Source organism: Chrysemys picta, chromosome 10, assembly GCF_011386835.1.
Source record: "Chrysemys picta bellii isolate R12L10 chromosome 10, ASM1138683v2, whole genome shotgun sequence".
Lineage (NCBI taxonomy): Eukaryota > Metazoa > Chordata > Testudines > Emydidae > Chrysemys > Chrysemys picta.
This window is the reverse complement of record NC_088800.1, coordinates 8,514,646-8,535,777: the sequence shown is the minus strand read 5'-3', so window position 1 is coordinate 8,535,777 and position 21,132 is coordinate 8,514,646. Positions and strand designations below refer to the sequence as shown.

Below are 21,132 nucleotides of genomic sequence, written 5' to 3'. Positions count from 1 at the left end.
AGTACACTATTTAAAAAAAGAAAGGAAGAAAGCCGCTGCACTGAATTCTTATGCTAATATGGGAAGTACATTTTTTTATTACCACTAACAATTCTAACCTCTTGCTGTAGCCTTCAATGTTAGTTGTATATGTCAAACTGCTTGATTACATCAGCAGATAGCTAAAAGAAATGCTGGTCATGGAATTCCTGGGGGCCAAAGTAATGCTAGGTTATAGCAGCGATTGGCAACCTTTGGCATGCAGTCCGCCAGGGTAAGCACCCTGGCGGTCCGGGCTGGTTTGTTTACCTGCCGCATCCGCAGGTTCGGCCAATCGTGGCTCCCGCTGGCCGTGGTTCACCGCTCCAGGCCAATGGGGGCTGCGGGAAGCTGCACAGGCCGAGGGATGTGTTGGCCGCCGCTTCCCGCAGCCCCCATTGGCCTGGGACGGCGAACCGCGGCCAGTGGGAGCTGCGATTGGCCAAAGATTGCCAATCCCTGGGTTATAGTTACCCATGAGATCGGAGCTGGGAGAGGCTATGCCTCAAAATGCACCTTCCATCGTGGTGCCCTGTGGAGCTACTTATTTTGAAAGGCCTAGCTTGTCTCTTAAAGTGAGGTGCGTTTCTGACAGTTTTATATAGTTTCAGTGGCTCTGAATATGATTCAGCTTACAAAAAGTCTTGGCAAGTTAGTATTATTTGTGTGTGAATTTTCCAATTGTATTTCAGACTTTAAGAAAAAAAGGCCTTAATGGTTGTGAGAGCCCTGATGCTGACGATTACTTTGAGCACAGTCCACTATCGGAGGACAGATACAGCAAACTAAATGAAGATAGTGATTTTATTTTCAAGCGAGGCCCTGTAAGTACTTTTATTTTACCTCTACTTTTTATTTGTTGATTCTTTTTATTAACTTCATTATTTAGGCTCTGAACAAGAAGGAACACAGAGGGTGTGACAGCCCGGACCCTGACACTTCATATGTGCTCACGCCACATACAGAAGAAAAATATAAAAAAATTAATGAAGAGTTTGATAATATGATGCGGAATCATAAAGTCGCAGTGAGTACTAAAGAACGGCTTGTGTTTTTATCATGTGCATGAGAACTTTCACAATGTTTTGCTTACCATTGAATAGCACAGTAAAGATAAGATGGTTTAATTGTTTATGAAGCAGAAATAACTATTCATTATGTATGCATATGCGTGTATGTGAGAGAAATTCTGAAAGTTATGTGAAACTATCATGTAAACTAGGAGTTCTTAAACTTCCCAGGGGGTCTGTAGCTCCCCTCCTGTGCTCCTGAAGTTTCATACCTGTTTATGACTCTCAGGAACCCACCCCCCTTTCTAGATGCTGCCTAAAACATTTTTCTTTTTTTTGTAAAGCTAGGATGGACTCTTATCCTGAGATGTAAGATAACTTATATAGAGAGATTTTTATTTTTTTAACCCTCTGCAATGGAACAAGGTTACAACAAATGACAAACAGCTTAAAAATATTTCCTGGGAAGATGCCCTTATACAGAGAATTTGTTCTCCCTGTAGTAAATTAGTCAATTGGTAATATCTTCAAAAGCATCTGACTTAAAAGACGAAGTCCTGTTTTCAAAAGTGATGTAAGCACATAGGCTCCTAAAGGTGTGATTTTTTTTCCCCAAAGGTATTTAGGTGATTAAAGAAGTAATAGGTGCCTAGTGGGATTTTGAAAAGTACCTAAGCAGTAAGGCACCTGACCCCCATTAAAATCTCATTAGCTGCCCATCTACATCTTTAGGCACCTAAATACCTTCTGAAAATCTCATCCTCAAGTGCCTAAGTCACTTTTGATAATAGACTTAGGCACCTAAACCACATAGCCACTTCTTGAAATTTTTACCCAATATCTTGTAGGGTCAGAAGACCTCCCACATGCCATTTTACAGCTATCAAATCCAAAAGCAAACCTGGCCGGGGCCTGAGTCCTCACATTAGCACCAACCAGACTGCCTACTGCGCTTCACAATTTTGTATACATAGAAATACGATTGTTCTAGGGGTCATGGACTGGTTTACTGGAGCATCGGTCTTGGAGAGGAATTAGGGGGTCTCATGGTTCAAGACGTTTAGGTGCCACTGTTGTAATTTATTGGTGTGTTTGGTGGGTTGGGGGTCATATTAATTCCTTTTTAAAAGTAAATTAATTTTGCTTTATAGAATAAATCAGAAATTGAAGAATATGCCAAAGAAAAATATTGCCTCCTAATGAAAGTAATTTTGAAGCTCTGCTATATCTTTTGAGTTGTACATCATTGGATTTCTTGTGGCAATTAAAAAGTGGACTGGTTAGGTTCCTCTTAAAATCTACATGGAAACTGAGTGATTTAATATACAAGAGCTGACTATAGTCCCCAACCAACTCTCCAGTAATGGAAATAATTCCTTTGTTAATCCACATCACTCTGGGTTAACTGTGTACTGTCAGTCTTTGATACTCAGCATTAGTTCTTTCATTAGGCTCTCTATATTTGTACACAGGCAATATCTTTTGTCCCTCATTGCCAGTTTGAAGAATCCTCTCTAGGGTTTACATCAGTGGCCATTGTTGTGTCTTTGAACCAGAATCCTAATGGTAGTTCTTTAAATCAACTTGAAACTTTAGATATCGAGAAGTGGTGTGTCAGGGCATCTTCTCTAGGTCTGAGTTCTCACAAGTAGTCACAGTCTTCCAGTATAGTCTCTAAGCTGCCGCCTCTTATAGAAACATTAGCTTTTCAGGTCAATTTCTCTGGCTCTACTGTGTGCCATGAATTCCAGTCTGAAAAAGTTCCCATAATTAGAATGACTGATTAAAATTGTAAACTTTAGAGCTCCCTACGTTTATTTACATATGGTTAATTTATAACTGTTATGGTTTTATTTCCATACCCGTGGATCATATAACAAAAAATAGTCCCCTAGCCTTTATGAAAGACTTTGTGCTGACTGCTGTCAAAGGAGAGGAAAGACAGATAGCATGGAGTAGTTGGTCATATCTAAAAGCCTGCCCACTAAATGGGCTGGCAGCGTGAAATGTGGGTTTTCATTGTAGCAATAAAATTGCTATCACTGGGTGCTTCTACGTCAGGATTTCTCAAACAAGGGTTGCCACTTGTGTAAGGAAAGCCCCTGGCGGGCCAGGCCAGTTTGTTTACCTGCCCCGTCTGCAGGTCCAGCTGATTGAGGCTCCCACAGATCGCTGCTCCAGGCCAGTGGGGGCTGCTGGAAAGCCCCCATTGGCCCAGAGCAGCGATCTGCGGCCAGTGGGAGCCGCGATCGACTGGACCTGTGGACAGGGCAGGTAAACAAACCGGCCCAGCCCGCCAGGGGCTTTCCCTACACAAGCGGCGACCCTTGTTTGAGAAACCCTGTTCTACGTAGAAAGAAACACGTACAAGGATATTACTATTCATTGCCTTTGTTACATTTTTGGAATTGTTGAAGGTGTTGCCTTGTGCTGCTTAAAAATTTGTAGTGTATGTTTAAAAATTTAGTGCAAAAATAAATAATTTGTCAGATATTAAAAAGTTCTTTGAAGTGGCCTGCATGTAAAAATAAAATATCAATAATGCAGCTTATTGGATGGATGTTTACATATGGAGAGTGCCTTCTTAACAGATCATTATAATTCTTAATTATATAAAATTATGATTTCAAAAAATTTGGTTATAATCCTTGTATTTTCTAAAGCTTATTGGGTATTAAATGTTTTCATATTGAGTATGTATGTAACTAAGAAATAAAGATTCAATCAAAATTTCTATATTCAAATAATTAGCACTCTAACATATAACTAATTTACAGAAATTCATTAGTATTCAGGTAAATAGTTCTGTATACTATAGAATGTATTACTCTGATACCCATACACAGATGAAAAATCAGCTAATCAATTTTGGAATAAACCTACTTCACTTCTTAATTTTCTAGTCTGTAAAAAGTATTTGTGGGTTTTTATAGATAGATAACAATAGTAATACTTTAATTTCAATGTCAATATTATCAGAAAAAATATACCATTACTAACTTTTTTCTTTTGTCTCATGACTGACTCAGTTTTGTTTTATACTGTGCATGTTTATGTATTCTTACATTTTGAGGATGCAGCAGATTCATTGATTATTAAAATGTATAGCTTATCAACTGGCTTTCTGGTATCGGGAATCAAATGTTAAATAATGGCATACTTCTGATTAAAGTTAATGGATGAATATCAATAAAATATCTCCAGTCTAATGTTTACAAACTGTAGCTCTTAATATACCTGACATTGATAAATGACCTTATTGAAATGTATCTTTAACTAAAGTACTGTAGATCACAATAACAGTCTCTTCAGAGTGGATGTTTTATAAGTGTGCATTTTTACCGTGATACAAAATTACTAAACTAACATAATTAATCTGACTTTATCTCAATATTATAGCCTTGACAAACATTACTGTGCAATATTAATATGTTCTTGTTTTTGTTTTCAGCCTGGCTTGCCTCCCCAGAACTTTTCAATGTCTGTTACGGTTCCAGTGTCCAACCCCAATACTTTAACCTACAGTAACCCAGGGAGTTCCCTTGTATCCCCATCACTGGCAGCCAGTTCATCATTAACAGACACGACCATGCTCTCCCCACCTCAGGCCACGTTACATCGAAATGTATCACCCGGAGCCCCTCAGAGACCGCCAAGTACTGGCAATGCAGGTAAGACTTCAGTAGTGCTACATTTCTTCTTTATTCCCCTTCAATTCCCATAAAGCTTACATTATGAAAAACTAGCAAAACTGTATGCTGTAATTGTGATTTCTTGAATGGATAAAATCATAAAAATGTAGGACTGGAAGGACCTCGAGAAGTCATCAAGTCCGGCCCCCTGCACTGTGGCAGGACCAAGTAAATGTAGACTATCCCTGACAGGTGTTTATCCAACTTGTTTGTAAAAGCTTCCAATGATGAGGATTCTGTGACCTCCCTTGGAAGCCTATTCCAGAGCTTAACTACCCTTCGAGTTAGAAAGGTTTTCTTAATGCCTAACCTAAATCACCCTTGCTGAAGATTAAGCCCATTACTTCTTGTCCTATCTTCAGTGGACATGGAGAACAATTGATCACTATCCTCTTTATAACAGCCCTTAGTGTATTGGAAGACTGTTTTTAGGCCCCCCTCTCCCCCGTCTTCTTTTCTCAAGACTAAATATGCCCCCTTTTTTTTTAAACTTTTCCTCTTAAATCAGGTTTTCTAAAGTTTTTAACATTTTTGTTGCTCTCCTCTGGACTCTTTCCAGTTTGTCCATATCTTTCCTAAATTGTAGTTCCCATAATGGGACACAGTACTCCAGCTGGGGCCCCACTAGTGCCAAGTAGAGAGGGACAATTACCTCCTGTGGCTTACATACTGTTAATACACCCCAGAATCATTTCAGCCTTTTTGTAGCTGAATCTCAATGACTGCTCTCATTCAGTTTGTGGTCCAATATAACCTCCAGATCCTTTTCAACAGTACTACCACCTAGACAATTATTCCCCATTTTGTAGTTGTGCACTTTATTTTTCCTTCCTATGTGCAGTGTACTTTGCACTTGTCTTTATTGGATTTTGTTCTGTTGAGTTCAGGCCAATTCTCCAATTTGTCAAGATCATCTTGATTTTTAAACCTGTCCTCCACGGTGCTTGCAACCCTTTCCAGGTTGGTGTCATCTGCCAATTTTATAAGCATATTCTCTACTCCATTATCCAAGTCATCAATGAAAATACTGAATAGTATCAGACCCAGGACTGACCCCTGTGGGATCCCACTTGATGTGCCCTCACAATTTGACAGCAAACCATTGAGAACTACTCTTTGAGTATAGTATTTCAACCAGTTGTGCAGCCACCTTATAGTAATTTCATCTAGACCACATTTCCCTAATTTGCTTATGAAAATGTCATGCGGGATTGTGTCAAAAGCCTTACGAAAATCAAGGTACATCACGTCTACTGCTTCCCCCTTATCCAGTACATGAGTAATGCTATCACAGTTAAGTTGGTTTGGCATGATTTGTTCTTGACAAATCCATGCTGACTATTCCTTATAACCTTATTATCCTCCAGGTGCCTAAAAATTTTGTCCCGTACTTCTGTTGGTCTTTTGTACTCCTTATCAATTTGTCCATATTTCCATATTTACCAGATTCCTTTTTGATTTTCAGGTCATTAAAGAACTGATATTATAGCTATATTGGCCTTTTCCTATTTTCCCCATCTTTCCATCAGAATAGTTTGGCAGTTGTCTGTATTATAGTCTCTTTGAGGAACTGCCAGCTCTCCTGAACTTTTTTTAGATTTTCTTCCCAAGGGACCTTACCTACCAATTCTTTGAGTTTGTTAAAGTCTGCTTTTTTGAAGTCCATTGTCCTTATTCTGCTGCTCTCACTCCTTCCTTTCCATAGAATCATGAAATATATTATTTCATCATATCATTCCAAACTGTTTCATGATCACTGTCACCCAAATTGCCTTTCATCTTCAGATTCGCTACCAATTCCTACCTGTTGGTCAGAATCAAGTTTAAAATTGTTGTCCACCTCGTTATTTCCTCTACTTTCTGGAACAAAAATTCTTCTTTGAGTGCTTGTTCACGTCAATTCCAATCAGGTGTGCGCATGCCACGTGCATGGTCGTTGGAAAGTTTTCCCTTAGCAGCTCCCGTCGGGTCGGCTGTGGAGCCCCCTGGAGTGGCATGGTGCTTAATATATAATCCTGCCGACCCGACTCCCCTTCAGTTCCTTCTTACCGTCCGTAATGGCCATTGGAACAGTTCTCACTTGCGGACCGCCAGGACTTGGCACTGAGTGCATCAGTATGGAGCGCTCCGGCATCGGTGTGCGACACGGTGCCGAGTAATTACTCTAGTTTAAGAGACCCTTGGCACTGGTGCTCCCCGGCACCGCAGCCAGGGACAGTGCCCCGGCACTGCTCCACCTTGCTGGTGCCGCACAAGTGCCATAAGAAGGCTGATAGAGAGTGCTCACTGGCTAGGAAAGCCATGGGACTGTCAGGAGATGCACAGGCGCACTTCAGAACGGAATTGATGCCTAAACAACACAAGTCTCTGCCGTTAACTTCGGCTTCCCGGAAGGGACTGTTGAGTCCAGCACACTGTGTCTTGCCGCAAGGGCAGTGCTGGGTGAAGGAGTTTGAGCCACCTTCCACCCTGGACGCTTTTGAAGCTGCCAGAGACCTTATTGAACTGATGGCTTCACAGCCCCCAGCTCTGAGGGACAAACCTCCTGTACTGATACGTACGGTACCATCTAGAGGTAAACCGGCCATGATGCGGCGCTCACAGTCCCTGGCTCAACACCATCCGCGGCACCTCTTACAGTCGCAATCGCCGTGGCACCGCTGTCCGGCACCGTGCTCAGTCAGAGCATCTCCATCACCGCCGAGACGCTCCCCCTCTCCGGCACCAAGGGTGGACTGGCACCGATCACCGGCACCAAGTCAGCACCAACATTGTGTCCTTGATTGCCAGCACCGGATACTCGCCGATCTACGGCACCGGTCTCCTGCCTCTTCGGCTCGGCACCAGTTTCCTGTGCAGGGCTCCTCAGCTCCACCTTGGTTATCACGTTCAGGGTCCACTTCCTTGGACTCTGACGGTGACTCATAATATCCAGGCATAGTCAGCATAGGTCGCACAGGTGACATAGGGAGGCACAGCCACTCTGGCAGCTGCACTGGCAGCCCCCTGCACAATGGTTCTTTTGACTCCCTGGGCTTACCATCAGCCCCAGGGCTCCCTTTCAGGGGCTTCATGGTCAGCTGCGTCGGCACACCAACCGCCCTACTCTGCCAGGGACAGGCCTACACCTTGGGGATCCGAGGCCACCTAGTCCCAGCTGCCCCCTCAGCCTCAGGCCACTGCCGAGGCTACTCCAGCACAGGACCAGCCACAGGCTCAGACTACAGTCGTCTCAGCTATGGCCGCCACAGGGGCAGACGTTGTCCAAGAGGAGGTCAGGGAGCCGAAGGTACAGGAGGACCCATTACCTCCTCCAGCCACCTCATCCTCATCCCCTGACGAGGAAGTGGCAAGAGCTTCAGCTTCGGGCCCTCCAATGACTGACCATAGGGCACATCAGGGCCTTCTGAGGCGGATTGCCCGCAACATGGGGTTGCAAGCAGAGGAGGTGATCGAGGCTGAGGACCTCACGATGGACATTCTTACTCCCGAAGGTCCATCGCGGGTAGCTCTGCCATTGATCAAGACCATTCAGACCAACATCAGGAATCTGTGGCAGACACCGGCCTCGATTCCACCGACCGCCAGGGATGTGGAACGAAAATACTTGGTCCCTTCCACAGGCTGCAAATATCTGTTTTTGCACTTGGGGCATGCTCTCTAGTAAAAGAGCTAATTCCTCCAGACTCTAGGTCTGAGTTCTCCCCACTGTCGAGGAAGGGAAGGCGGTGGCACGGACTTTGCTGCAGGCATCCCTAGACTCTGTGGACTCAGATGCCCATACCTTCTCAGGCATAGCCATAAAGAAGACATCATGGCTTTAGGTGTCCAGACTACCCCCGGAGTTACAATAAACCCTGCAGGACCTCCCCTTTGAGGGCGCGGGGCTGTTCTCCGAACAGACAGACTCCAAGCTGCATAGCTTGGAAGATTCCAGGGCGACAATGAAATTGTTGGGAATGCACACGCCAGCAACCCAACGCAAGCACTTCAAGCCCCAACTGCAACAATAGCGCCCATATCCTCCTTGGCCGAGGCAGGATTTCTATAGGCGAAGGGGCAGGAACGGCAGATGCAAACCTTCCAACCCCACCTCGGGGAAAGCCCAAGGCCAGTCCAGACCTTCATTAGGATCTAAACAGGCCTTTTGAAGGGACGCCCGAGGACAGCGCACATGTCTATCCACTAGATAGACATGCTTTCTGAATCGTCTGTCCCACTTTTACCGTGCATGGTCCCAAATAACATCAGACTGCTGTGTCCTTCGCACAGTAGAAATGGGATATTCTCTCCAATTCTGCTCCTTCCCTACCTCCCACCCTCCTTCCCCATCCCTCTTCAGGGACCCTTCTCATGAGCAACTCTTTATCCAGGAGGTGCAGGCACTCCTCGCCATGGGAGCAGCGGAGGAGGTTCCTCAGGATCTAAAGGGAAGGGATTCTTCTCCCGCTATTTCCTAATCCCCAAGACAAAGAGGGGCCTCAGACCCATCTTTGCCCTGCGAGAACTCAACAAGTTCATGATGAAGTTGAAGTTCTGCATGGCCTCCCTGAGCACTATTATCCCTTTCCTGGATCCAGGAGACTGGTACGCGTATGTGAAAGATGCGTACTTTCACATAGCCATTTGGCCTGTGCACAGACGTTTTCTCCAGTTTGTGGTCAACCACAAACACTATCAGTTCACGGTCTTCCCATTTGGTCTGTCTACAGCCCCCCAAGTATTCACCAACTGCATATCGGTCATAGCATCCTTCCTCCGGAGGAGGCAAGTGCAGGTATACCCATACCTGGACTACCGGCTGCTCAGGGGCCGTACCAGGGAGCAGATAAAGTCTCACGTATGATTGGTCAGGTCCAAGTTCGAGAGATTGGGGGGACTCCTCGAAGTGAACAAGTCAACCTTATCACTGTCCCAAAGAATAGAATTAATTGGAGCGGTGCTGGACTCAGTACAGGCAAGGACATCCCTGCTAGAGACCCATTTCCAGACGTTATTCAAAGCCTCAGGCAGTACCTGACCACTACCACCAGGGGATGCCTGAGTCTCCTTGGACACATGGCAGCCTGCACTTAAGTAGTCAGGTATGCCAGAATGACGCTCAGACCCCTTCAAGTGTGGCTCGCCCAGATATACCGCCCGTGGCGCGACAGGCTGAACTCAGTAGTGACGGTTCCAGGACACACACTAGAGTTTCTACATTGGTGGCTCAACCCTCAGATGGTATGCGAAGGTGTCACCTTCAACAGCCTACTGCCTTCCTTGTCTCTACTAATGGACGTGTCACATCTGGGAGATCTCCGAACACGGGGCCTGTGGTCGCAGGACGAACTCCACCTTCATATCAATATCGGGGAGCTCAGAGCAGTGCGACTGGCATGCCAGACTTTCCAGTCCCGGCTGCAAGGTCAAAGTGTGGCAGTGATGATGGACAACACCACTGCTACATTTTACATCAGCAATCAGGGTGGAGCCCATTCCTCCCCCCTATGTCCTATTCCTCCAACTAGGGGAGTTCTGCATAGCCCACTCAGGACGCCTTCAGGTGAATGATCTCCCAGGAGCGCAGCACAAGCTAGCAGATCATTCTGCAACCACAAATGGTCCCTCTGTCCAGATGTTCTTCATCCCATCTTCCAAAGGTGGGGATTTCTCCAGGTCGACCTATTCGCCACCCAGAGCAATAGGAAATGCCTAGTGTTCTACTCCTTCCAGAAATGCAGCCCGGGTTCAATCACGGATGCATTTCTGCTACTCTGGGGAGACTGCCTCATGTATGTCTTCCCACTGGTCCCACTCATACACAAGGTGCTGCTCAAGATCTGCAGGGACAAAGCAGAGGTGATTCTGCTGGCCCCAGCGTGGCCCTGTCAACAATGATACTCCACTCCAGGCATCTATACCACTCATCCTGGAGTAGCTTCTGCATCTCAAACAGCAGGGCCTAGCAACATCATCCGTCAAGGTGCACCTTGATGCTATCTCAGCCTTCCATCTGGGAGCATCTGGACACTCTGTGTTCGCTAACCCCATGGTAGGACATTTCCTCAAGGGCTTGAAAAGCATATACCCACAGATTAGACAACCGGTTCCCTCATGGGACCTTAACCTCATCCTCTGCAAGCTCACAGGGGCCCCCCTTGAACCGCTGGCAACTTGCTCCCTGCTCTATTTGTCGTGGAAGGTATCCTTCATGGTCGCCATCACATCAGCTGGACGGGTGTCCAAATTAAAGGGGCTGACCTCCAGCCCACCCTATACGGTCTTTCACAAGGACAAGGTGCAGCTCAGGCCTCACCCAGCCTTCCTTCCCAAAGTAGTGTCACAATTCCACACTGGTCAAGACATTTTTCTACCCGTCTTCTATCCTAAGCCTCACACCAATACCCAAGAGCAGAGGCTGCACTCACTGGATGTTCGGAGAGCACTAGCATTCTACATCAAGCGCATGAAACCGTTCAGGAAGTCGAACCAACTGTTCATGGCAGTAGCAGACGGGATGAAAGGACTCCCAGTCTCATCTCAAAGAATATCTTCCTGGATCACATCCTGCATCCGCACACGTTACAAATAGCCAAGGTCCCAGCTGCAACTCTTACAGCACATTCCACAAGGGCACAAGCTTGGTCAGCTGTGTTGCTGGCCCAGGTCCCAATACCAGAGATCTACAGGGCTGCAACTTGGTCATCAGTGCATACTTTTACCTCTTGCTGTGCTATCACCCAACACGCCAGAGATGATGCAGCATTCGGCATTCCTTAACTCCGACCCTATCTCTGGGGTAGAGCTTGGGAGTCACCTGATTGGAATCGTCATGAACAAGCATTCGAAGAATTAAAAACAGTTACTTACCTTCTCATAACTGTTGTTCTTCGAGATGTCTTGTTCACGTCCATTCCAATACCCACCCTCCTTCCCCTCTGTCAGAGTAGATGGCAAGAAGGAACTGAAGGGGGGTCGGGTCGGCAGGGTCGTATATTGAGCGCTATGAAGGCGCCACTCCAGCGGGCTCACAGCCAACCTGAAGGGAGCTGGTAAGGGAAAATTTTCCGACGACTGTGCATGCGGCATGCACACCTGATTGGAATATACATGAATAACACATCTTGAAGAACAACAGTTATGAGAAGGTGAGTAACGGGTGTTTTTTTTTTGTCCCCAGTACATTCCAAAAACTTTTTGGAAATTTTGTCTTTTGCTGAATTATTTTCCCAACAGATGGCTGGATAGCTAAAGTCCCCCATTACTACAACATCTTTTGTTTTGGATATTTCTATTAATTGTTTTAGAAATGTCCAATCCATCTCCTCTTCCTGGTTTGGTGGTCTACAGCAGACCCCCCACCATGACATCACCTCTATTTTTAAATTTTTTATTTTTACCAAGAGACTCTCAACTGGTCTGTCTCCAACCTCCTTCTGGACCTCAGAACAGCTGTATACATCTTTTATGTACAATGCAACCCATCCTCCCTTTTTTCCCAAATGTCTTTTCTGAACAAGCTATACCTCTGTAAAAAAAAAATTCCAGTCATGAAATTTATCCCCCAAAGTCTCTGTGATGCCAGTTAAATCAGAATTTAGCTTATGTACTAATACTTCCAGTTCTTCCTGTTTATTCCCCATACTCCTTGTATTTGTGCACAGACATCTAAAATGTTGATCAGATTTCCCCCACTGATTTCCTTTTGTTGCTCCTTTGACCCTATTGTAATTGTCCATGCCTCCCTCTCCCCCGTTAAGGTCATCTGTTTTTATTCTTACCTGTGGGCTTTTGTCACTTGCCCTCATTTAAAGCCCTCTTCACTAAGTTGGCAAGTCGATACACAAAGATGCTCTTCTCCTTCTTGGTCAGGTGGACCCCATTTCTTCCTAGCGGACCTTCTTCCCGGAACAGCATCCCGTGGTTGAAGAAGCCAAAATCCTCTTGTAGACACCATCTGCATAGCCATGCATTCATCTCCAGGATGTCCCTCTGCCTGGGCCCTTACCCTCAATCAGGAGAATGGACAAGAACACATCCTGCACCCCTGACTCTGACTCCTCCCTCACTCCTAGAGCCCTGCAGTCACTGCTGATCTGCTCAGGGTCAGACCTGGCAGTATCATTAGTGTCCACATGGATGAGCTGCATAGGGTAGTGATCAGAAGGATGTATGAGCATCTGCAACTTTCCGTAACTTCTCAGATGAGGGCTCCAGATGCACAACTCCCGGGACATCATGTCAGATCGGCAGATGGATGCCTGTATTCCCTCAAAGGGAGTCCCTGTCCACCATCACAGTACATCTCCTCGGGTGCAGTGGCAGTGAGCTTCCTAGCTTTGGGGTGAATGGCAGCTCCTCATCAGCCATTGGTATCTGCTCTTCACCTCCTATTGCCAGTACAGCATACCAGTTCTTGATCCCTATGGATAGGGGACCAGGGTGGAGCACTGTCTACTGACCGAGGTGATCAGCAGCCAGTTTCCTCCTCACGGAGCAGCCAGTTCTCCCGTCTCCTCTTATGCTGCTGCTTATTGTTATGAAATGTTTTAATGTGATACAGTACATTACATTAGTACAGTACATGTACTAATGAAAATTGATCAGCTTTATCTTTGATTTTGTTAATTGTTAGGTGGTATTTTGGGTACGGCAGATCTCACAGTGCCAAATGGAGCTGGTACCAGTCCAGTGGGTAAGTAGAGTACCATGGTTTATTTGAACTTTGTTTCTTGAGTGTGCATTCACTTATGAGTGATTTCTGATTCGGACTAGTTTAAAAAAAAAAAAAGTGAGTGTCTTTGAATCAGAACAGAAGTAAGCTGATGGATTGATCGGTCATCTTTCCTTTATATATTAAAAAAAAAAAAAAACCACTAGCCTTTTCAATCTGTAAATTGCATTTTTCACTTTACTATATTGTAAACTGTATGTTTAACTTCCTTTATTTTCCCATTCCAGGTAATTAATAGTATTTCCATTTTTATGGCCATGAGTTTCACAGTAGTGTTTGCTGCTTTTGCTTTCATGTTTCTTTCCTCCCTCTCATCCCACCCCTTTCAAGATCTCGCACTGAAACCATAAATATTTTGCTAAGCATAAATTCTCATGGAACTTAAGGAACCCATCAGCCTAGCTTCAGTACCTGGAAAGATATTGGAACAAATTATTAAACAATCAATTTGTAAGATTTTAGAGGATAGTAAGGTGATAAGTAATAGCCAACGTGGATTTGTCAAGAGTAAATCATGCCAAACCAACTTAATTTCCTTCTTTGACACAGTAACTGGCCTATTGGATGGGGGGAAGCAGTAGATATGGTTATAGCTTGACTTTAATATGGCTGTTGACACAGTCCCACATGACATTCTCATAAGCAAACTAGATCTAGATGAAATTAATATAAGGTGGGCAAATGATGGTTGAAGAAACATGCTCAGAGTAGTTATCAATGGTTTGCTGTAAAACTGGGAGGACATATCAAGTGGGGTACCACAGTGGTCAGTTCCAGTGCTGTTAAATATTTTCATTAATGACTTTGATGATGGAGCAGAGAGTACACTTCTGTAAAATTTTCAGATAACGCCAAGCTGGAAGGGGTTGGAATGACAGGATTAGAATTCGGAATGATCTTAAAAAACACTGGTCTACAATTTTTGAGACGTAGTCTGCTTCAGAGATAAAATGTGCTATTTATTATGTATTTTGATGTGCTGAATTCAAATATGACAAAACAACTGATAGGCTACTGTTTCGAAGATATTTAAGTTTTTACATTTTATGTCTATGTATATTGTGTAGATAGTAGAGTTTTAATCATAAATTGTAAATCTAGGTCTTTTCATGTGTTTATGGTTGCTTTACATGATAACATTTCACCTGTCCTGTTTATGTAACACTTTAAAAATCAGCAAAAGGGTTATATAAATAAAATTTATTATGAAACAAAAGGCAAAAAACTATTATGTACATAGTTTAGTCCTATTTAGTGTCTACTCGGCGCTTCTTGGCTTGTCTCTTGTATTCATTAAATGGAGCATCTCTTGTCACTGTCCAGCAATAGTGTGCAAGCATTGATGGGCTCCATTTGCCCTGATAGCGTTTCTCCATTGTTGCAATGTCCTGGTGAAATCGCTCGCCGTGCTCGTCGCTCACTGCTCCGCAGTTCCGTGGAAAAAAATCTAGATGAGAGTGCAAAAATGTATCTTTAGCGACATGTTGCAACGAAGGCTTTTGTATGCCTTGAGGAGGTTTTCCACCAACAACCTGTAGTTGTCTGCCTTGTTGTTTCCGAGAAAATTTATTGCCACTAACTGGAAGGCTTTCCGTGCCGTCTTTTCCTTGCCACGCAGTGCATGGTCAAATGCATCATCTCGAAGAAGTTCACGAATCTGAGGACCAACAAAGACACCTTCCTTTATCTTAGCTTCATTTAACCTTGGAAATTTTCCACGGAGGTACTTGAAAGCTGCTTGTGTTTTGTCAATGGCCTTGACAAAGTTCTTCATCAGACCCAGCTTGATGTGTAAGGGTGGTAACAAAATCTTCCTTGATTCAATAAGTGGTGGATGCTGAACACTTTTCCTCCCAGGCTCCAATGATTGTCGGAATGGCCAATCTTTCTTGATGTAGTGGGAATCTCTTGCACGACTATCCCATTCGCAGAGAAAACAGCAGTACTTTGTGTATCCAGTCTGCAGACCAAGCAAGAGAGCAACAACCTTCAAATCGCCACAAAGCTGCCATTGATGTTGGTCATAGTTTATGCTATTATGATATTCAATTCAATGATTCCATAGAGTTTAAAATCTAAGATATTGTCATTTTGTTTACCTTGACCGTCTGCAGGTATGGAGCCCCCCAGCTCCCTTTGGCCGTAGTTCGCCGTTCCCAGCCAATGGGCGCGCCACTTCCCACAGCTCCCATTGGCTGGGAACGGCAAACTGCAGCCACAGGGAGCTGTGGTTCCATGCCTGCAGACGGTCAAGGTAAACAAAACGACAATGTATTAGATATTCAATTCAATGATTCCATAGAGATTAAAATCATCAGATTTTGGTGTAGACCCGTTTATAAGCCAACCCCCGCTCTTTGATGCGTCACTTTTTTACCAAAAAATTAGGCTTATGAACGAGTATATACGGTAATACTTTACATGTCTTTATAGAATATCATTGTAATTGATATCTAATACATTGTCGTTTTGTTTACCTTGACCGTCTGCAGGCATGGAGCCCCTGTGGCTGCAGTTCGCCATTCCCAGCCAGTGGGAGCTGTGGGAAGTGGCACGCCCATTGGCTGGGAACGGCGAACCACGGCCACAGGGAGCTGAGGTGCTCCATGCCTGCAGACACTCCAAGTAAACAAAACATCCTGACAGGCTGGGAGCCAAAGATTGCTGACCCATTTATTGATGTCAATACTGCAGCCTTTTAAAGCTGCAAACGTTTTGTTTAGTGGACTAGATTGGGTTGAAAGGAATACTAAAAGAGCAGTGCCACAGATCTGCATGACATTTGACCCATGCATTTCACAAAATGCTATGCCTTACAAACTAATCAGAAAAATGCAATGAACGATAGTACCATAGCACTGGTGTCAGTCCGCTACTGTGTAATTTGATCTCTTCGTGCATTTCTACCAATGGACCACATAAGTCTCGAGCCAATATGAAAATATAACGTGCAGAATCGATGCAATCTTTAATAAAATTGAAATTAGCCTGTTATCCCTACAGACATGCCATCTACAGGGCTGCTTTGAAATAAACAAAGATCAATAATAATTTGACAGTGATAAAGCAAGTGACGTTCCTATATAAAGTCCTACAAAATCTATAACTACGATAATCTATTTTCATACTAGTATTTAAAATGAACAATGGTGAAATCAAAAGAAAAAGGTTGTCTTATCATGCAGCATTCAAACTTAGTTGTTGAATATGTAAAAGCAAACAATAATTGTGCCACTTCTTGTGTATTCTGTATCAATGAGAAGCAAGTAAGAGAATGGCGAAAAAATAAAAGACTAAAAGACATGCTAAGAAGCAAGAAAAAAATGTCCATTGTGGTGCGCTTCATTTCCTGAGCTACAGAAAGATCTCAGTAATTGGGTTGTTGAATGTCGAATGTTGAATGTCGACAAAATGGGTACATTGTCATTAGAACTGGAATTCGTCTGCGTGCTCCGCAAATGTCGAAAGACAACAAATACAAGTCAGTAAAGCCGTCAGTGTTTGTCGCATCAGTCACTTCCTGCAGCTCCCATTGGCTGGGAACGGCAAACCGCAGACACTGGGAGCTGAGGGGCTCCATGCCTGCAGACGCTCCAAGTAAACAAAATGTCCCGACCCACCAGCGGCTTACCCTCACGGGCCGGGAGCCAAAGTTTGCAACCCCTGAAATATAGGGTCGGCTTATGAAGGGTCATAGAGTTTTTGCTATTTTTACCAAACCATCTTGGGGCGTCGGTTTATAAACGAACGAGCTAATGAACGAGTATATACAGTATATCTTGCACAGATAAAAAATAGGGAATAACTGGTTAGGTAGTGGTACTGCAGAAAAAAATGGGGTAATAGTGGATCAAAAATTGAATGAATCCACAGCGTGATGCTGTTGCAAAAAAGGCAAATGTCATTCTGGGATGTATTAACAGGAGTGCCGTATGTAAGACCTGGGAGGTAATTGTTCCACTATACTTCGTTCTGGTGAGGTCTCAGCTGAAGTACTGTGTCCAGTTTTGGGCACCATACTTTAAGATGTGAAAAAATGGGTGAGAGTCCAGAGGAGGACAACAAAAATTATTAGGAATTTAAAAAATCTGCCGTATGAGGAAAGCTTAAAAAAGCTGGGCATGTTGAATCTTGAGAAAAAAAGACCCAGGAGGAAAACAATCTTCAATAGGTTAAGGGTGGTTATAAAGAGGACGGTGATCAATTGTTCGCCATATCCACAGAATGTGGGACTAAAAGTAATCAGATTAACTTTGCAGCAAGAAAGATTTAGGTTAGATATTAGGAAAAACTTTCTAACTATAAGGATAGTAAAATACAGGAGGTTGTGGAATCCTTGTTGTTGGAGGTTTTTAAGAACAGATTAGACAAACATCTATAAGGGATGATATAGGTATACTTAATTCTGCCTCAGCACAGTGGGATGGGCTAGGCTAGATGACCTCTTGAATTCCCTTTCATCCCTACATTTTTATGATACTGTGGAGCTCCTTTAAACCAGAGTGCCCCAAATTAGTATTTTAACAACAATACTGTAGTGATGTCTTACATTCATAAGAGTTTCTTACTTGCATAAAATATAACACAGATTTCAGATTTATGCAGTAATGGCATGGAGACATCCAGGTTCCATTCTATCATATTACAGGAAGGCAACATAAATACCAATCATCTGGCTCCCTGGTGTTTCTTCCATCTCAAGATATTGATTTGGTGGCTGAGGACCAATTCGGGAATATACTTGGTCAGCCCCAGAAATAGAACATAGCAAGAGTTATCCATCAGAGAAACCACTGGAGATACTCACATAAGTAATGGCCAAATAATAATCTGGCAACTGGGAAAAAAGATCTTCCCAGATAAAAATCAGAGCTCAAGAAGTTTATAAATGAGTAGTGCTTAAATTAGTAGGGTAAAAGTGCTGGTTTGACTCTCCCCTCTGCCTCCACCTTGGGCCACATGCAACAAATGTTTCCTTCATGCACCCAGAAGCTCAAGAAATTCTATGAAAACCTTTTAATTCTAAGAAAAAAATTCTAAGAAAGAAACCTTTTAATTTAGGGGGGAAATGAAGAGCAAGGTTATCATTAGACATGATGGGATCCCAGATAGTGATTTTCTCCTGTGTTTCAGAGATCAGCTTATTAAGAAAAGGACCTACTTATAAACAGTCCTATGTTGTTAGGACTAGATTCAGTCCTTTTCTCCCAAATTAGGCCTCAAGTTTCTAAGCTTCATTCATGCACTCAGCAAAAAAACAGTGAAGCATAGCTATGAAACTAAGGGCCATATCCTATTATAGGTACCACTTCTTGAGTGTTATAGATACTACAGATGTGAATTAGAAATTGCCCTTAAGTGAAAACAATATACTGCGTTAAAGTATTGCCTATACCTACATGAACTTCATGAACATTCTTAATGACTTAGTGTTTTCTGATTGGATCCTAAAGTAAACATTTTAAGGAGCTGGTGTATGGTAACAAATTATGGTGGTCATCATCTTTATTTTCCAGAATATAACCCCCCATTGCTCAGAAGTTTTTCACTCAAATGACAGTTGAAACTAAATGATGACTGTACAACTCTTGTGTTGGTGGGGGATTTGCAAAATGTATCTCCAGCAGAACTTCAGAAACATTCAGATGATGCCATATCACTGAGCCATTAGTACACAATACCCTGCTATGACTTGCTATATACCTTTTGAAATGGAGTGGCTGGCGTAAATTAACCCTCTTTGTCCCAGAGCTCTTAATTGTAGCCCAGCAACAAACACACAAAGTGGCCAGCGCATAAGCAGGTTCACTCTGTTGGCTAACTTTCCAGTTGAAGCTTGGGCCACTGTAACTAAGGTATGAACTGTGACAAGTTGTTAATGTCAGCTAATTAAAACAATTTGTAATGATTATTGGTCATATTTTTTCTAAACAGTTATTGATGAAAGCTTTCCAAAAAGCTTAGCCTTTTCCCCCTTCTTTAAGGCTGTTGAGGGATAGGGAGGGCTGAGAGAGAGAGATTTATTGACAGGCCTTGGTTTATTTTGTGACTTTTCATTTATGGGATCGGCACCAAGAGCAGTGGATGGGTGCTAATAAAAATAGGAAAAAATCCTTAAAATCAATAGTTTTGCACAACTGTGAAAATTTAAATAGAAAAAAGGCTTAAAAATAAACATAAATATCCATCAAAATTGTAAAAAATAAAAATTGAATCCCGCCAAGCCTTACAGATAAACCATCATTTTATATATTCTTATCCAATTATGAAAACCCTTGAAGGTGATTGTGGGTAAAAGCTGATACCTTATCCTGGCTCACTTAGGGCTCAGTTCAACTAAAGGCAAGGAAGATCCAGAAAAGAGCTGCACATTTATCCCAAACACATTTTCCCCTCCCATCCTGTGTGACTTCAATGAAGTTGATGTGGATTGCTTCAACAAGCAATCTGCCAACCTCAGAGAAAAAAAGATGCAGATATACAATAGCTTTCTAATATTCTGTTTGTCCATGGACACAGAGCAGGCTCCAGGCACCAGCCCAGCAAGTAGGTACTTGGGGAGGCCAACGGAGAGGGGCGGCACGTCCGGCTCTTCGGCGGCAGTTCAGCGGCAGGTCCCTCGCTCCGTCTCAGAGCGAAGGACCAGCCGCCAAATTGCCGCCGAAGACTGAAGCGGCGGCGGTAGAGCTGATCGCGATCACGGCTTTTTTTGTTTGTTTGTTTGTTTTTTCCCCTTCTTGGGGCAGCAAAAACCCTGGAGCCGGCCCTGCATGGACAGCAGCTTTTTTTTTTTAATGGCGAGTAAAACTATCACCATGGTAAGGATTGGCAAATTAGATGTTTCTGGGCTGGCAAATTTCACAACCATTTTGTAAGACTGATTGTAGGTGGAGCATACAGTAATAGTTGTAGGTAAGGTTGAACAAGCATTTTCATTTTAGAGGGCTGCTTTCAGTCGCTCAGAATTTTGTCAAAGTTCTGCATTTCATATGAAAATTTAATACAGGCTGGGGCAAGTTTTTTTTAAAAGTCTCAGAAAAAATGGTTCAGCCATTTTCAACATTGAAGAGTAATAGAAATGTATTTTGGCAGAGACATGTTGCTGGTGTACCTTTTAGTGAAAACATTTTCATTTGGCAGATTATAGCTGCTTAAAAATGTATGTTAAGTTTGGCTTCTTTTTTTCTTCCTGTTGTGGAGTTTCCGTTTCAGAGAAAAAGTTGGCAGCTAGCAGACTGTGTTCATTAGGTGCAAACTAATTCAAACAGTGTAAAATGTGTTGGTGACCCAATTCCAGTGCTTGTGATGGCTAGAAACTGCAAGTCTTTACTTCTCATGGGCAAAGAACAAAATGTCACCAGATGCCATGGTGAGGTTAAAAGAAATTAAAAGAAAAAGGAAGTGCAGTTCACATTTGCTATGCAAATGTGGCAAATGTTTGAGATGACCGTGAACTTGTCCTGTGTTTAATAGGGTTCCAATGTAAATCTAATAGTGGTGTGTCAGTAAAATAAAGGAAGTACATGGAAAACTAGGAGCCCTACTTGAGACCAAATAAAGCATTTCAATTTGCTGTAGTGAAAAGCCAGGCTTTGAAAGGGTTTGGACAGATGATGTAACAGACGTTTTCAGCCTCTAATTTCTCTGCTCCACTCTTAGGCTGATAGCATTCAGATTTGAAAGCTGTCAGAAAAAT

At 43.3% G+C, this 21,132-nt stretch overlaps 1 protein-coding gene across 21 annotated transcripts in view; it reads left to right on the top strand.

Moving 5' to 3' along the window:
* MEF2A (myocyte enhancer factor 2A) overlaps positions 1–21,132 on the top strand; it is a 159,846-nt gene that overhangs the window by 112,324 nt on the left and 26,390 nt on the right. For 9 of the 21 annotated variants that reach the window (XM_008165460.4, XM_005294843.5, XM_005294841.5 and 6 more), the window contains 3 exons: positions 908–1,045; positions 4,480–4,699; positions 13,338–13,397. In XM_008165460.4, coding sequence (XP_008163682.2) covers positions 908–1,045; positions 4,480–4,699; positions 13,338–13,397 — 418 coding nt within the window. Of the gene's footprint in view, positions 1–710; positions 1,046–4,479; positions 4,700–13,337; positions 13,398–21,132 lie in introns of all 21 variants that reach the window. The other 12 variants (XM_065559212.1, XM_005294844.5, XM_005294842.5 and 9 more) reach the window with 5 other exon arrangements.